Genomic DNA, 13,968 nt, shown 5'->3' with positions numbered 1-13,968 from the left:
GGGTTATTATTGATTAAAGTTACCTCTAGATTCTCAGTGTTTTCGATATCGGCGATTTCAAGGTCAATTTTTCTATTGCTGTTTATAGCCAAGAGCTTCCAGGTTGTTCCCATCTCGACTTTCACTCCATCCTTCATCAATCGCTTGTAGAAGGCGGTTGTGATCTCACTAGCACCAGCCATCGTGAGGTCAAGAAGTCGACAGTCGCTCTCTGTTCTATGAATCTATTAAATCCTCATGAACCAGAGGGAAAGCGGTCTTTCTCTGGCACATGGTTACTGTAAAACGCCTGCCATCGTGAACCATCTTGTAAAGCCTTGGGATCGTATTCTGCGGTTGACATCCCGCAAATCAGAAGTAGATGAGAAGGAATTTAAAAGAAAACCAGAAATAAGGAAGAGTGTTCGGACAGAAAAATTGAGAAGGGATAATTTGGAGATGAATGAGACAATTGATGAACTTGTAAAGGGATCCTGCTTACCCAGCAGATCTTGTTGAATTTCAGTGGGCTCAAAAGACAGGTGCAGTGCTCCATGCTACAGATCAACCGGAAACTTCTTCCTCAGTGTCTCTCCGTATGCATGAAATAGAAAAGGAACAGGCGTAAATGCCAAGACGATGAATCCCAGCACCGTGTTGCCCCATCCAAGATCGAGCTTGTCGTACAATGAGGGAGCAGCCAGATCCAAGAACGCACCAAAGGGACAACGAATGAGCAAGTTGGCCGCAAGGGCTGAAGCAGCTGCTTCAGCTCCGAAGCAGTCCACCAGGTAGAGTTGTCCGGGGACAATGACAAAGAGAGCCCCGACACCGATGAAGAAGGTGCCGAGAATGGGAACGATCCAGTGCGTGTGATAGTAGGCGGACCAGCCGTACCAGAAGAAGCCTCCCGGAGTGGTGATTCCCAGCCATTTCATGAGAATGAGTCTATCCTCTGGCTTCGAGCCTCCTTGGTCTGCCTTCATCTTCATGAGCTTGTCGCTGGTCTTGGAAAAGGTAAACAAGCCAAGCATCATTCCAATACCAAGGCCAAGGTAGACCAGTCCCGAAATGCCGACACTGAAGCCATATGTGCCGGAAAACACAGACGTGAAAGTCGTAAAGAGCAAGAATATCATGCCAAAGATGATACCCGTGTAGAGCGACATGAGCAGGACGATGGGCGAGAAGATGAGCATCTTGATGGGACGTACGATGGCGCGAAGGAGCATCTGCTTTGGTGTCTCGGCTCTATCAAACTTGGGAACAAGCTTCTCGTTTCCTGTCTCCTTGCGAAGGCGTTCAGTTTTGCGACGTATGAGAACGGCAGCGTTGGTCTCGCCGACAAAGGCAACTGTGGCAACAAGTATGACGCCAGCCTGGGGGATCGCGTTAGTGAGGCCATATTGAAGTAGGTGGGTAACGGCTTACAACAATCAGGATGAGTCGAAAAGTCCACCGCCAACCAATATTCTGAGAAACGAATCCGCCAATGATGGGGCCAATGACCTGTGACATGGTTAGCATTGGGTTCAACTTCAATCCATTCAAGGAGCACATACGGGCCCAATAAGAGGTCCCATGCTGAACAGAGCCATAGCCTTTCCGCGCTCGTGGGCGGGATACAGATCAGCAATGGAACCGCCTCCAACACTCATGGGACCAGAGGCAGCGCAGCCTCCAAGCAAGCGGAAGGCAAGAAACATGCCAGTATTTTTGCTGAAAGCGCATCCAAACGTGAAACCGATGAATAAGACATGGCAGACATAGTAAATAATGAGACGGCCGTATAGTTCGGAGAGAGGCGCGAGGAAGAGAGGGCCAATGGCGAAACCGAGCACATAGAGACTGACTGTCAGTGCAACAACTGTCGAGTTTGTAATGTTGAATTCGGCGGCTAGTTCGTGTGCACCAGGTGCGTACATGGTAGCAGCGAGGTTTCTGGAGCGATCACCAATCAGTAATGCTGTCAGTAGAAAAGAAAGGGAGAACGCCTACGCATTGAGCGTGAACAGGCTCACAATAACCACCTGAATGACCTTGCTCCTGCTTGGCCAGTTGAGAGGATTATGGGGATCATCTGGGCCGTCCCAGTCAACAATGTTGGAGTTGATGTCTGGTTCATCCGACACCTTTTCCGCTTCTGCATTTGCCGAGTAGTTTGCAGCCCCCTCGACGTCGGTTCGTGTCAAAGTAGACTGAGACCTTACGCTTCCAGCATCTTCCTCATCTGAGGATGGAAAGCCTGGTCTCGCCATGGTGGTCGGTCTGTGATGGGAGGGAAGCAGCTTGGTGTGGCACGGTGGGTGGTGCTGGGTTGTCAGATCAGAGCACAGATGCCAAGAAGGAACGAAAAGAGAAATGGGAGGTCTAGATTTAAATGCAACTGAGTGTTGGAATCGGGATGCGTAATTCCCCTTGAAGCCAGGGTGGTGTGTCAGTCTTATAGCAGGGGTACCGGGCGTGCGCGAGTCCGACCATCCGACCCTCCGACGGCTTCATGTCAAGAAGCAACATCGCTCACCAGAGCCTTCTCATCAGTCTCGGTGGCGAAATACGTGGTGTTCTTGTTGAATTAACGAAGAGTAGCTATGTCACCATCTTAAAAGCCGATACTCCCAGTGTTGACGCTCTTTAACCGTCGGTGCATGTGTGGCTACCGTCTGTGGCCGCATCTCCGGTCAACGGTTCTGTGCTAGACAGCTGCAAGGTTTCACCGGTAGCATGCATGGCGTCTCAACGGCATCCCTGCCTGTTACCAAACTTCTTTCATCTATCATAACCATCTGACAAATATTGACTGGGAAGGAAAGCCGTCTCCGACATCAAATACCGTGATAAGCTAGATGCTGCATGAGACTCTTCAGTCGGGAGAGAAGGGTCCGGCATATTGTTAGAAATCACGGAATACCTACTACATCTTATTGGACTGTTATTTAATTGTGAAGGATCATCAACCATGAACAAATCCATCGGATGGTCAATAGGATGGTCGGAAGATCGGAGCATCGGCGCGGAGGATGGTTAAAGTGGGGACAATCATCGGGGATCGGAATGCCGGTGCCGTTGACCAGCGTCTGACAAATCCGGACATCACGCAACAAAGCAAAATCATGGCACAGAGAGATAATTGAAAGGGCATAACTTGGGTTTGGGGGATAATTAGACGGACAAAGACTTCCAGACCGAGTCTATTGGAGCACAAGGAAGTGTCAGTTTAGGCCGGTGTTCGCCTAGAGGCAGATGCCAGCTTGAGAGAACACACTGCAATGGTTGAACAGTTTCCAGAAGAGTCAAAGGATTGCTTGTAGCGTATAGTGGGAGGGATCAACTCCTCCTTCGCAAGGACTTCCTGTTGCTTGCCATTGTGTCCCTCTCCTGCCTTCCCGAACTCGTCTGCACGACTGGCTTGGGCATGCTCCTGTGCCATGGCCATGTTTTGTAAGTTTCTTAGTTGTGGGAGTGGCTGAAGTGCCGTGTGTGTGGTCGTTGTAATAGATGAAATGGATGAACACAAATTTTGGCACAGAGAGTGCGAATCAGGAAGAGAGAGAGGAACTGAGCTTTATAATCCGCTCCTCGTGAATCTCCACGGGATAGTCTTTGGTCGTGATGTTCTCCTTTTGTTCTTTTGTTCGTGAACAAAAGTAAGAAAGTCGGTAGACTTCTTTTAACGTGATATGGCTACAAAGCATCAATCAACCGTGACGTGGCTCATTTACGACTAAGCAAAGCCCTAATGCCAAATTTGGAAGAGACCTAACTCTTAAACCACTTCCCCGAGGACACTAGAGTCAGTCAGGCCGTGTGGTTGCGCAGCATGATCTGCATCAACCTGGTCGAGAAAGCTCTGCTCATTCTGACGATTTCTGCGAGCTTTTGGTGTGCCCGCGGTTGTATCGAGGTACTAATCAGTCTTCGGGGAGGCTTGAACGTGACTACATGGATAAGTTGGTGTCGCGGGCAAGTAGATCATTCAAACGATAGCTTATAGCTACTCGATCGGAGCTTGCAGACATTAAGAAGGGTAGGGCGGCGCAGGTGGTGCGGGTTTGAGCCACAAAAGTAAGCAGCCTTTCATCAGTATCAAGACACTTCGCTGGTTGTGGTTCGATGCCAATATTATGTATTACAATGTGATCTTCGCCACCATTCCTGGTCAGTGACACCCTGTCTGAATGGATTCTTGTGTTCACAATGATTTACGGAGGAAGAAGTTATCTCAGAATCAGATTACCAAAGCTACATCAACCCAATGGCAGTTTAATTTGAATCTAGACTACCCATACTACCATGAACCTTGACCTCCTGTCTAAGCCTCCGCTCAACGCGTCCTATTCGGCAGCCCGACTTGCTTTAGAAACATTCCTCATTCAGAGAAAGGTCAGCTTTGACACCTTTTCCCTTGGCCAGGTTAACCTCAGTGTCCGAGTCACTGTCCTCATCCGGGTTAGCATTCAAGTTTGAGTTAGTTTCCTCGCTTGCCTCGATGTCGTCGGCACTACTGCAGCTATCTTCGTGCAGGCTCTCAGAAAGCACCTCTAGTCCGAGGGGAACTCCTTCATCTTCATAATCTCCAGAGTCCTCGTCACCGCAATCCTCGTAGATAATGTCTTCATATCCCTGCTCGTTATCTTCCTCTGCCTCAGACAGGGTCGATTTCGCCTCCAAATCTCTCGCCCTAGCTTCCAAGATCTGTCTATATTCAGACAGGTCGTCTTCATCAAACTCCGGGACTGCTTCCAGCCTGCTTCGAAGCTCAATAAGAAGCTTCCTGATCTTTTCGAGTTCCCTCGAAATGGTTGCTCGGCGCCTTTGAAGCTCAGTCCCAGATCGCCGGTTCTTCAAGCCGAGTTTTGCCACTGACATGACTTGAGCGTAATTTCCGGGATTCTTGTGGTCATTACGCTTACCGTCAGCCTCATTCCTGGCATCCGGCTTGTCATTGTCCGTCTTGTTGCCAGTCTGTTCACTGACAGTCTGGTTGAGCTGGGTCAGAATCCATGGCGGTCCGGGGTCGCTTGTTACAGGGGCTCGGAGTAGTGCTATTTGTGGTATCAAGGATGCTTTTTGAGTAGATTCAGATATTACTTCACTATGAATGATGTCCGTTCAGGTCTTGAATGGTTTTACAGTCATGACTGAGCTAGGTTTTCAGGCTCTGTTCTCCTGAGAGGTTTTAGAAATATATTGTTCGAAGTTAGCTAGGTACTTGATTGGCCCTTTGTTCAGTAAAACTCACACGAAACAACTTTTGAAAACGATTATCCTTTGTTTAACTGCCTTGTTGCTAGTAGCAAGCCCCATATCACAGCCAAGATAGCTGAACAAAGAACATGAGGCTAAGGGGTGTGGCCTCTGTACCTGCAATACGTTTGACTACATCAAACCTCGTACTAAATATCTATTATGACGGTTTATGCTTCAATATATATTATGATTGGCTTATAGCACCTAACAGCGATTATATTATGAGGCAAGTTTGGGGTATTGGACTTGAGGCTGCCCGCTTACCACGACATGAGCAAATGGGGTTTATCAACCCACCCAGCTCTTCAGCTATCGACAAGATACACACTTCCTCTGATAGTCATGGATCTACAAGGCATTCTACCGACGTGACAAATATTATGAGGCAGTGACAAGGGTGGCATGGTGAATGTGGGCCAAGCGGGTTCGTGATAAGTGAATTTTCCTCGATTCACCACCACATACGACCATACCCACTGGAGAGCTCGGGATCCCGTCCGCTCTCCCATAGATAAGCCAGTGAGGGGCGGATTAGTAGTTGGGTCGGTGACGACCAGCGAATCCCCGCTGTTGTATGTTTTTGCCGTTCCTACAGACGGGGAGTTATTTTTTTGACCCTTGGCTCGAGCCTGGAACGGTCTACAGAACTCCAGACTCAATTTTGCCATAGCAACCAAAGCCTCATTGAAACCTGCACACTTTTTTTGCCCGTGCCAGTCTCCCGTTGGGTGCTCATCGAGTACCAGGCGCCATTACTCCTGGACGGAGTTGATCAGATTACATACTCAGCAACTTGTAAACAACACAAAACATAGACTGATATAAAACGCTTTATCAAAGAAAAGGGTCTTTCAACTATCCCTATGAGCTAAAGTTGCCTTGATCAAACGCCCTCGCATACAATGAATTCTCCCTGGATAAACAAGCAAGGATGTCGATCCCTTCATCAAAAGGGGTCATCAAAGGGCACCCCGGAACCTTGGCATTAGCATAGTCAAGAACTATAGAGCCTCAATCTCGCCAAATATATCTAGTTTCGCCTTGATTAATGCTCACATTCCGAGCGTAGATCTCCCCGAGATCGGTTGCTCCCGAGATGCGGCTGAAGTGGAGAACCCCTATGTCTGACACGAGAACCCTTGCCAGGACCGATCATCCATACCGTTTCAAGATCACGATGTTGCCTTCCTATAAAATGAATGAAACATGAAGATCTCCCGGCGGGTATCGAGTCTTGGCATTTCCAGTTCCCCTTGGTTATGAAGCGCTTGCACATACTATAGGTAGGCCGGCCACAGACTTGACTTGGCTCGGCTGTTTGGGCTTCCACTCTGGAGGGCGCACTTGTTGGGTGCACTAAAACACGCCCTTCAACGTTTCAAGCAATATGTGACGACTTATAACTGCTGACTGGCGAGACGGTCTCGATCGATGTCAGCACTACGGAAGGGTTGCACGTGTCACCATGGTCAAAGTTTACACATGCTATCGGAAGATGTATCATTGGGTATCATTGAAACGAATTGTGTTTTAGCTGCAACACCATTACCTGGGTGAAACTGTGCCTACGTGACGAATTATCGTATCTTGACGCAGTTTTTCGTAGTTCTTAGTGCTGAATATTGACCATTATCGCTTGCATTTGCGCATGAAAGAATCCCTTCCAGCCGCCATATCGCTTTTGTTCTGGAGCTGTACTTTCACAAGAGAGTTTATATGCATCCAAGTTCCGCCAAATATCCTTTTACCCGGTCTTGTGTGTTGCGCTTGTACCAAATACCGGATTGCCAGAACCATCATCGAACTGTATATCGTTCCTCTTGATTCGTCACTTGCTTGGCCCGATTCAACTGCCGCCTTGTCCCAAAAGTTGCTACAGTACAATCTACTCCGCACCCTACCTTACGTGGCTCCTTGGGGATACTATTTCTAGCATCTTATGTAGGCAGCCCAGTGTCGATCTGGGTTCGGTGAGTTGCTGCTGCGAGCAAATGACTGCTGTACCAAATGAAACAGCCAAACAATCCCAAAGAGTGTGCAGATCTTGACAATAGTTTCATCAGGTCATCATTTTTAGACCTCGATACGTATCATTGGAAGCGAACGACATCATGTTGAGGCATCCATTATAATAGTCCAAAGGCAACTGATAACAGCTCCGAGGACAGCACCACACAATACGAGTGTTCGCACCTCCAACGAGATTGGGAACTCAAAATAACCCCACGAAACCTTTCCCAGCTTCCAACCCAACTTTTAATGTGACAGCGCCATCTCAGTTGTGGCTGGTAATCTTCAGGTGGTATCGAAACTCAATTATTATTGTATGACATAGAAGTCTTTCAGGGGATTTGGGCCATGACTGCCAGAGTATGCCATGCCCATAGATGGACAAGACCAGCTTGAGATGCCAGTTTATGGGAGTTTGCAGGAACAGATAGGCCATATCAGATACATCACGAGTTATACTCCCACCACTCTTTTCCATCGGCATCGGTCCTGAAAAGAGTTCCGATTTTCCTCAGATAGGCATCAAGCGCCTCATCTAGGGCATCTCGCTTGCTCCCGCACGCGGGACATTGCTTGTCCGACAGCCTGTTCGTTGTGTTGCAGGTAGTGCCGCAGATGAAGGATTGTTTGCACTTCCAGTACTTGTGGTCGTCACGGATCGTTGTAGTGGGCGCATACTTGGGCATGGTTGGAATACTACTGTTAGTTGAGTTATGTTCAGCTGAAGGCTTGCAAGGGTCTGAGGGGTGCAATAGTCTTGCTGAGGGTGTTGAAGGATGGGAGGCCGGAAAGCTCCGTACATATAGGGGCGGTGAGTATGCTATTCACGGTAGTTTAGATGCATTTTCAACAGACAAAAAATATTCACTGGGTGACTAGATAGAGTCTGAAACATTGTAGACGTGCGCGTTGACAGTTGCATGCGTTCGAAAAACACAATGAGAGGGATACCAGGTTCAGGTCTAGATAAGCAAACTTGTATGCGTATCGTCAAAGAATCACGGTGCATCTCGCAGCAAACTATGAAGGTGACTTGAGAAACAAGAATACGTTGCACAACACATGACATTTGATTTATCTATAGACGCTTCATCGATCCAGTCTCTGCTATCAACTGTTGCCGGCGATGCCGAAGAAGATGTTTAGCCACCTATAGGGTAGCTAGACGCACTCTCACATGTGACAATGTGGCGTAGAGTGGGATTTCCGACTCACAGCCACAGCAAAAGGTCCGCAAATTCGCAATCAACGGACAACGGTGAATATTTCAATCCCTAGACTATTCACGGGCCTCAACTGCGAGTCCTCACCTGAAGCTGCCACTAATCAAACCAAGGAGGGATGACGCCGCTGTAAGGGGCTCTTCCTCAACAGGTGCCCAATTACCGACTTTTCACCTCACAGCTGCCATCTCGATCCGCATCATGCGCCACTAGATCAGGACAACCAATGGGAAATGGTCGATGAGTTGGTGGCGTCTTGGTTAAGAAGAAAAAAACAAGCCAGAAAATCCAACAGCTGAACGCCACGTCCCAGTAGTCACGGATGCGGCACGCCCGCGATGACGCTATCGATGTTGGCTTTGGCTATCGAGACCAGCAGCCAAACACACCAGCACTCGATAGCGTCCAGAAGAAATCGATAATGCCGTGAGCCGGTCATCGACATGTTTTGTGGGCATGGCTACATATGGTTGTTGCAGCGGCTGTCTCAGCCAGCCCCTTTCAAGTGCCGTGTTCCGCCCCCTATTAAGAAGGGTAAATGTCCGACAGGATGCATTTCGTGCAGCGTCTCTTCCCCTGACTATTAAGTAGAGTTTGTCTCAGTGGATTTCCCACTGCCGCACTGCCGGTGGACCCGTGAAAGCCTCGATCGAAGCTGGGGACGGAGGTACGGCTTAACAATCAGCACCCCTGGCACTGGCAGCCAGGGCGAGATCTGCGACCTACGACCCGACCAATCCAGAGCCTGGAGAGACAATCAAGAGACTCCACCATCTTGCTCTGTCGATCGATGCTGGATAAGGAATTACTGTGCCAATTGCCTTGGATCTCAAGAAAGAGCCAAGCAAACTCTGCCTGTTGTCTCATGCACTGGAACCGCATAACTGCGGCCCTTTTGTTACTGCTCCTCAGCGAGGGGACAGAGCAGGCAGACACATGCTTTTTTGAAGCTCCAAGGGTCGCATCGCATTAGGCAAAGGCCTCGGGCACCAGTACCAGCACCAGCCAAGCTTTGGGGCTTCGGCTTTAAACAAGCACCGACCGACTCTAGCAGAGCAGGGATCAGTATTTTTAGCGACGATAGCAGCTCCAGCTAGCCCATATTGAGGACACCAGTGCGACGGCCCTTGTCCGTGAGAAGAGATGCCATTGCGAGATGATAAGGCGGAAGATGCGATGCGATGCGATGCCACAATGAGAGATACGTCAGGATCAGCACAGAGCATTTCGCTGCAGAAGGATCAACATGAGGATAGCTTTGCGAAATAGAGACTATTGGAGTTGAATGACAAATGATCAACATTGCAGAATTCCAATGCATCACGACATGCGCGTTGCAAAAAACTTGGAATACGGCATCTTGAAATGTTGCGCATCATGGCTGTAGCCACAAAAAAGCCAGGATAACTTTAATCGCAGCATGAAGCCATTCAGAACGTCGAACAAGAACCCCAGGATCGGATACGACACCCACACACACACACAGCAGATGCTAAGCTTAAATTTGTGTCTTGCCTTCTTTTTGCTCCGTGAGAACACCTTCTTAAACGGGGGACGGGGATCTGACCGGATGAGGCTTGAGCCATTAATCCAGACGTGTGTTGGTGACGGGTTGCTTTGCAGGCTTGGCGTAAGCCTCTGGACAATGCAACGACGGCGCAGCTGAGGAACATCACCCCACTGATGGCAGTGTTGTGTTGGTTGAGGGATTGATGGCCCTGCGAGGCTGTGTACCGTGGGCGACCTGCAGGCTCTGCAGCTCACAGGTGCACCGGGCTGAGTGAGAGTGAGAGTGAGGGTTCTAGACAATCTGTTACAGCGTTGCCCTGCTCCGCTCTGCAAGATCCTTGCAAAGCTCAGGTCTGGAGGGGTAATCGAGACCCTAGTGGAGAAGATGAGAGCAAAAAGAGGCCTGCAAACTCTCAAAACAGAGTAACCCAGCGCACAATTTACAAACGGCCCTTTGCGCAGGAACCCAGTTCTGGCAGCCCTACCACGTGGACCCAACAATGCCAAGACCAGGCACAGGGCCCAGATGCTCGCTCAGTTCGATAGCACTCAGGGCCAGAACAGAACGGAGTTCCAGGGCGTGGGTCAATAGTCACCTTCGCTTAAGCGCCTCGACTGACCCTCTGGGAGAGAGCTCTCTGGTCTGCCAAACGGAGCTCGGCACGGCTCGTATAGATCCCTGACCAAGGCGCCATCGAGACCCGCGGGGCCCTGGAGAGGGTGTGCGAGAGCGACCAGGGGCAGGGGGCGGAGGGGCCGGGGGAGACCACAACCAACACAATGTCCACTTTATAGGCTAGACCAATCTGTCAGATCATCATGCCATGCCACTCATTCTTCCTTTCTCCATGGCTAAGCTCACTGTGCATCTGTGTGTGTGCTCGCCTCTGCAGGTCCCGTTCTAGGCAATGGCCGAATGCTGTCGGCACGTTTAATTAAGCCATATACCTCCAAGCCTCCATCACCACTTGTCCGTCCATTCTTGCGTCTTCTTGTCTCTTGTCTTCTGCGACGTTTCTGCAAGAACCCGTCCCGTCCATGTTATCGGTCCATTGACGCCACTCTCGCTTCTTGTCTTGGGTGAAGCAGAGAGAGTTTCTCTCACACAGCAGCCGCAGCCATGTGGACCTCGTCGCGGAACACGATATTCAACTTCCTCTTCACCCTCTGCGTGGTCTCTTCATTCATGATAATCGTCTCATCTGCTCCTGCTGAGCGAAGAGCGCCTGCTCCGGCCCCGGTACCGGCTCCAGAGGCCGCTCCAGAGGCTGCCCCAGAGCCTGTTCCGAACCCCATTCCAGCCCCGGAGCCCATTCCTTCTCCAGAAGCTGCTCCCGAGCCGGAACCCTCGCCCGAGCCTGAGCCTGCCCCCGAACCAGCTCCCAAGCCTGCCGCCAAGCCTGCCGCCAAGCCTGCCGCCAACACCCCCAAGACTTATTCTTACGATGTCGTCATCTACGGCAACACAGTCGCCGCATTGGCTGCTGCCATCCAGACCCTGCGTATGAAGAAGACGGTAGCCATTGTCTGCCCTGGAAGCACCATTGGTGGTCTCACAGCTTCTGGTCTTGGCTGGACAGATGCCAAGGACGGCCGATCCATTGGTGGCATTGCTCGCGAGTTCTACAGCAAGGTCTACAACCACTACCTCAAGACAGGCTCCTGGAAGTACGAGACAAGGGACAACTACATTGGACGAAGGATCGGAGCCCAGCCCGGACCTGCGATTGATGTCGGCAAGAAGATTCAATGGACCTTTGAGCCCAAGGTCGCAGAGTACGTCTGGGAGCAATGGGTCAAGGATGGCAAGATCCTCATCTACCGCAACCAGCAGATTGACCGTTCTCCGAAGAGCGTCAAGTATAGCGGCACCAATATTCAGTCCTTCAAGACCCTTGATGGAACCACCTTTGCTGGCAAGATGTTTATCGACGCAGGCTACGAGGGCGATCTGATGGAGTCTGCTGGTATTCCCTTCCGTACTGGACGCGAGAGCCGAACCGACTACAACGAGGGCGCTGCTGGTGTCTACGTCAACTCCAAGAACAGACTTACCAACATTGACCCCTACAACAAGAAGGGTGACCCTAGCAGTGGTTTGATCGGGGGAATCCAGCGAGTCATCAATGACCCCGTTGCTGTCAGCGGCGAGGGCGACCCTTACCGTCTGCAGTCCTACAACTACCGTCTGGCCCTCACCAAGATGCCCGACAACAAGGTGCCCTTTGCCAAGCCCGCTGGATACAACGAGACCGACTACGAAATCCTCTTCCGCTATGTCGAGGAGGGAGGCTACAGGGGCCCCTTCTTCACCAGCCAGCTCATGCCCAACCTCAAGACCGACTCCAACGCCCAGGGTCAGGTTAGCACGGATTTGATCGGCGGCAACTTTGACGATGATTCTAACTACGCGCTGGACTCTTACGCGCAGCGAGCCGCCACCGTCAAGAAGCACAAGCTGTGGACACAGGGTTTCCTCTGGACCCTGGCGAACCACCCTCGCATTCCCGAGAGTGTCCGCAATGTTTATAGCGCCTGGGGCTTGGCCAAGGACGAGTTTGTCAAGAATGGCAACTGGCCTTATGAGATGTATATCCGCGAGGCTCGACGCATGTACGGCGCCTACACAATGGCGCAATCCAACGTTCAGAAGCCCGTTGCCTTTGAGAAGGACTCCATCATTGGCATGGGCTCCTACTTCCTTGATGTGCACACGGTCGAGCGTGTCCTCGTCGACGGCAAGATCTACGACGAGGGCTGGGTGCACATCACAACCAGCAGACCCTTCCCTATCCCCTTGAACTCCATCATCACCAACTCGAGCATCGCCACAAACTTCCTTAACCCCGTCACCATGAGTGCCACGCACGTTGCCTACTCGGCCATCCGCATGGAGCCCTGCTACATGGTGATGGGCCAGAGCGCAGCCACAGCCGCCGTCCTGGCCATCGAGCAGGGCGTCAGCATCCAAGACGTCGACCGTGCCAAGCTCACAGCGCGTCTCAACGCAGACAAGCAGGTTTTAACTCTTTAGGCCACGTCTTGAATATACCCGTGTATCGAGCCTGGGTAATCTCTCTTATTGTTGGAGTTTGGTGTTTGGTAACTTGACGTGGCCTGATACAGTTGATAATACCACTTGTCTTTTCTAGCATAGAAGCCATATTTCATCATAGAATACATGAATTATTGAGGCCATTTAAGGGTCCACCTGCCTTTCTCTCTGCTGCCATATGATTCTGAGACTAACTTGTGTCGAGACATCACATTTACAACCAGATAGCATGATTAAACTGCCAATCAAGGCTGGAGATGTTGGTCTGAGACTGAGAAATAACAATCTCGTATTCGCACTCTATCTCAAACAGTGATAAATTATCACCTGCCCGATCTCAAAGCTTAAAGTGGGCTAAATTACTGCCATCCGACATAATTGGCCATGTTTGGGATCTGGAGTGGGAATGCCTGCAAGGGTCTTTGCACCCTGGTCATCCAACAACCAACACTCGCTCGCTACAACATATTTAACGCAAAATAAGCCCGAATGGCGAGACATTTTCACGACCAACACTTCAGGTGGTCAGAGGAGAGTAGGATAAGCCGAGGCACCCCAAACAGCCCCATCCCCCCTCAAGACTGCGCACCAAGCGAGATTATAACAACCTTCCGTTACAGGTTGCACTCTGCGACAGAAAGATGCATGCAGCCGGGCAATAAAAAGGTGGCTGTGGGAAGAATCTGCAACCCTGCCAGCCAATGACCGACGTGCACGTTCAGAACAACCCTACAAAGCCAAGACTCGCTAACAAAAGGTAATAGCAAAGCCCATAACATGTGTTGGCTGGTAACAGACGAGGCAGAAATTAGAAATGCATGATTTACCTAATTATGCCGACGGGCCGGTGTGAGAATGGCGGTGTCACAGTCGACGCAACGTGGCGGGTTGATGCAGTTGTGGCAACCACTGAAAGACGGATTGAATGATGTTTGGTGCATC

General features: G+C 50.4%; 3 protein-coding genes and 1 non-coding gene across 4 annotated transcripts; 2 read left to right on the top strand and 2 right to left on the bottom strand.

Moving 5' to 3' along the window:
* Positions 1–543: 543 nt before the first annotated feature.
* On the bottom strand, positions 544–2,237 carry LRP88_03917 (major facilitator superfamily domain-containing protein; the record flags this gene model as incomplete). The annotated part of the gene is made up of 5 exons (XM_083240516.1): positions 544–571; positions 667–1,358; positions 1,411–1,488; positions 1,542–1,920; positions 1,978–2,237. The coding sequence occupies 5 exons, from the start codon at positions 2,235–2,237 to the stop codon at positions 544–546; spliced, it is 1,437 nt and encodes a 478-aa protein (XP_083103806.1).
* Positions 2,238–4,335: 2,098 nt separating this feature from the next.
* Positions 4,336–5,040, bottom strand: LRP88_03916 (uncharacterized protein; the record flags this gene model as incomplete). Its single annotated transcript, XM_083240515.1, has 1 exon — positions 4,336–5,040. One exon carries the CDS (start codon positions 5,038–5,040, stop codon positions 4,336–4,338), a length of 705 nt encoding a protein of 234 aa, XP_083103805.1.
* A 650-nt stretch (positions 5,041–5,690) lies between these two features.
* Positions 5,691–5,806, top strand: LRP88_03915. Its single transcript, XR_014475164.1, has one exon. It is a non-coding gene; the product is annotated as a 5S ribosomal RNA (ribosomal RNA).
* Positions 5,807–11,091: 5,285 nt separating this feature from the next.
* On the top strand, positions 11,092–13,005 carry LRP88_03914 (FAD-dependent oxidoreductase; the record flags this gene model as incomplete). Its single annotated transcript, XM_083240514.1, has 2 exons — positions 11,092–11,253; positions 11,404–13,005. The coding sequence occupies 2 exons, from the start codon at positions 11,092–11,094 to the stop codon at positions 13,003–13,005; spliced, it is 1,764 nt and encodes a 587-aa protein (XP_083103804.1).
* Between the last annotated feature and the right edge of the window lie 963 nt (positions 13,006–13,968).

This window comes from Fusarium phalaenopsidis, assembly GCF_050370095.1.
Source record: "Fusarium phalaenopsidis strain FUZ10S chromosome Unknown contig_32288, whole genome shotgun sequence".
NCBI classification, from domain to species: domain Eukaryota; kingdom Fungi; phylum Ascomycota; class Sordariomycetes; order Hypocreales; family Nectriaceae; genus Fusarium; species Fusarium phalaenopsidis.
Note: the sequence above shows the minus strand (reverse complement) of the source record. Positions and strands in the feature narration are given on the sequence as shown.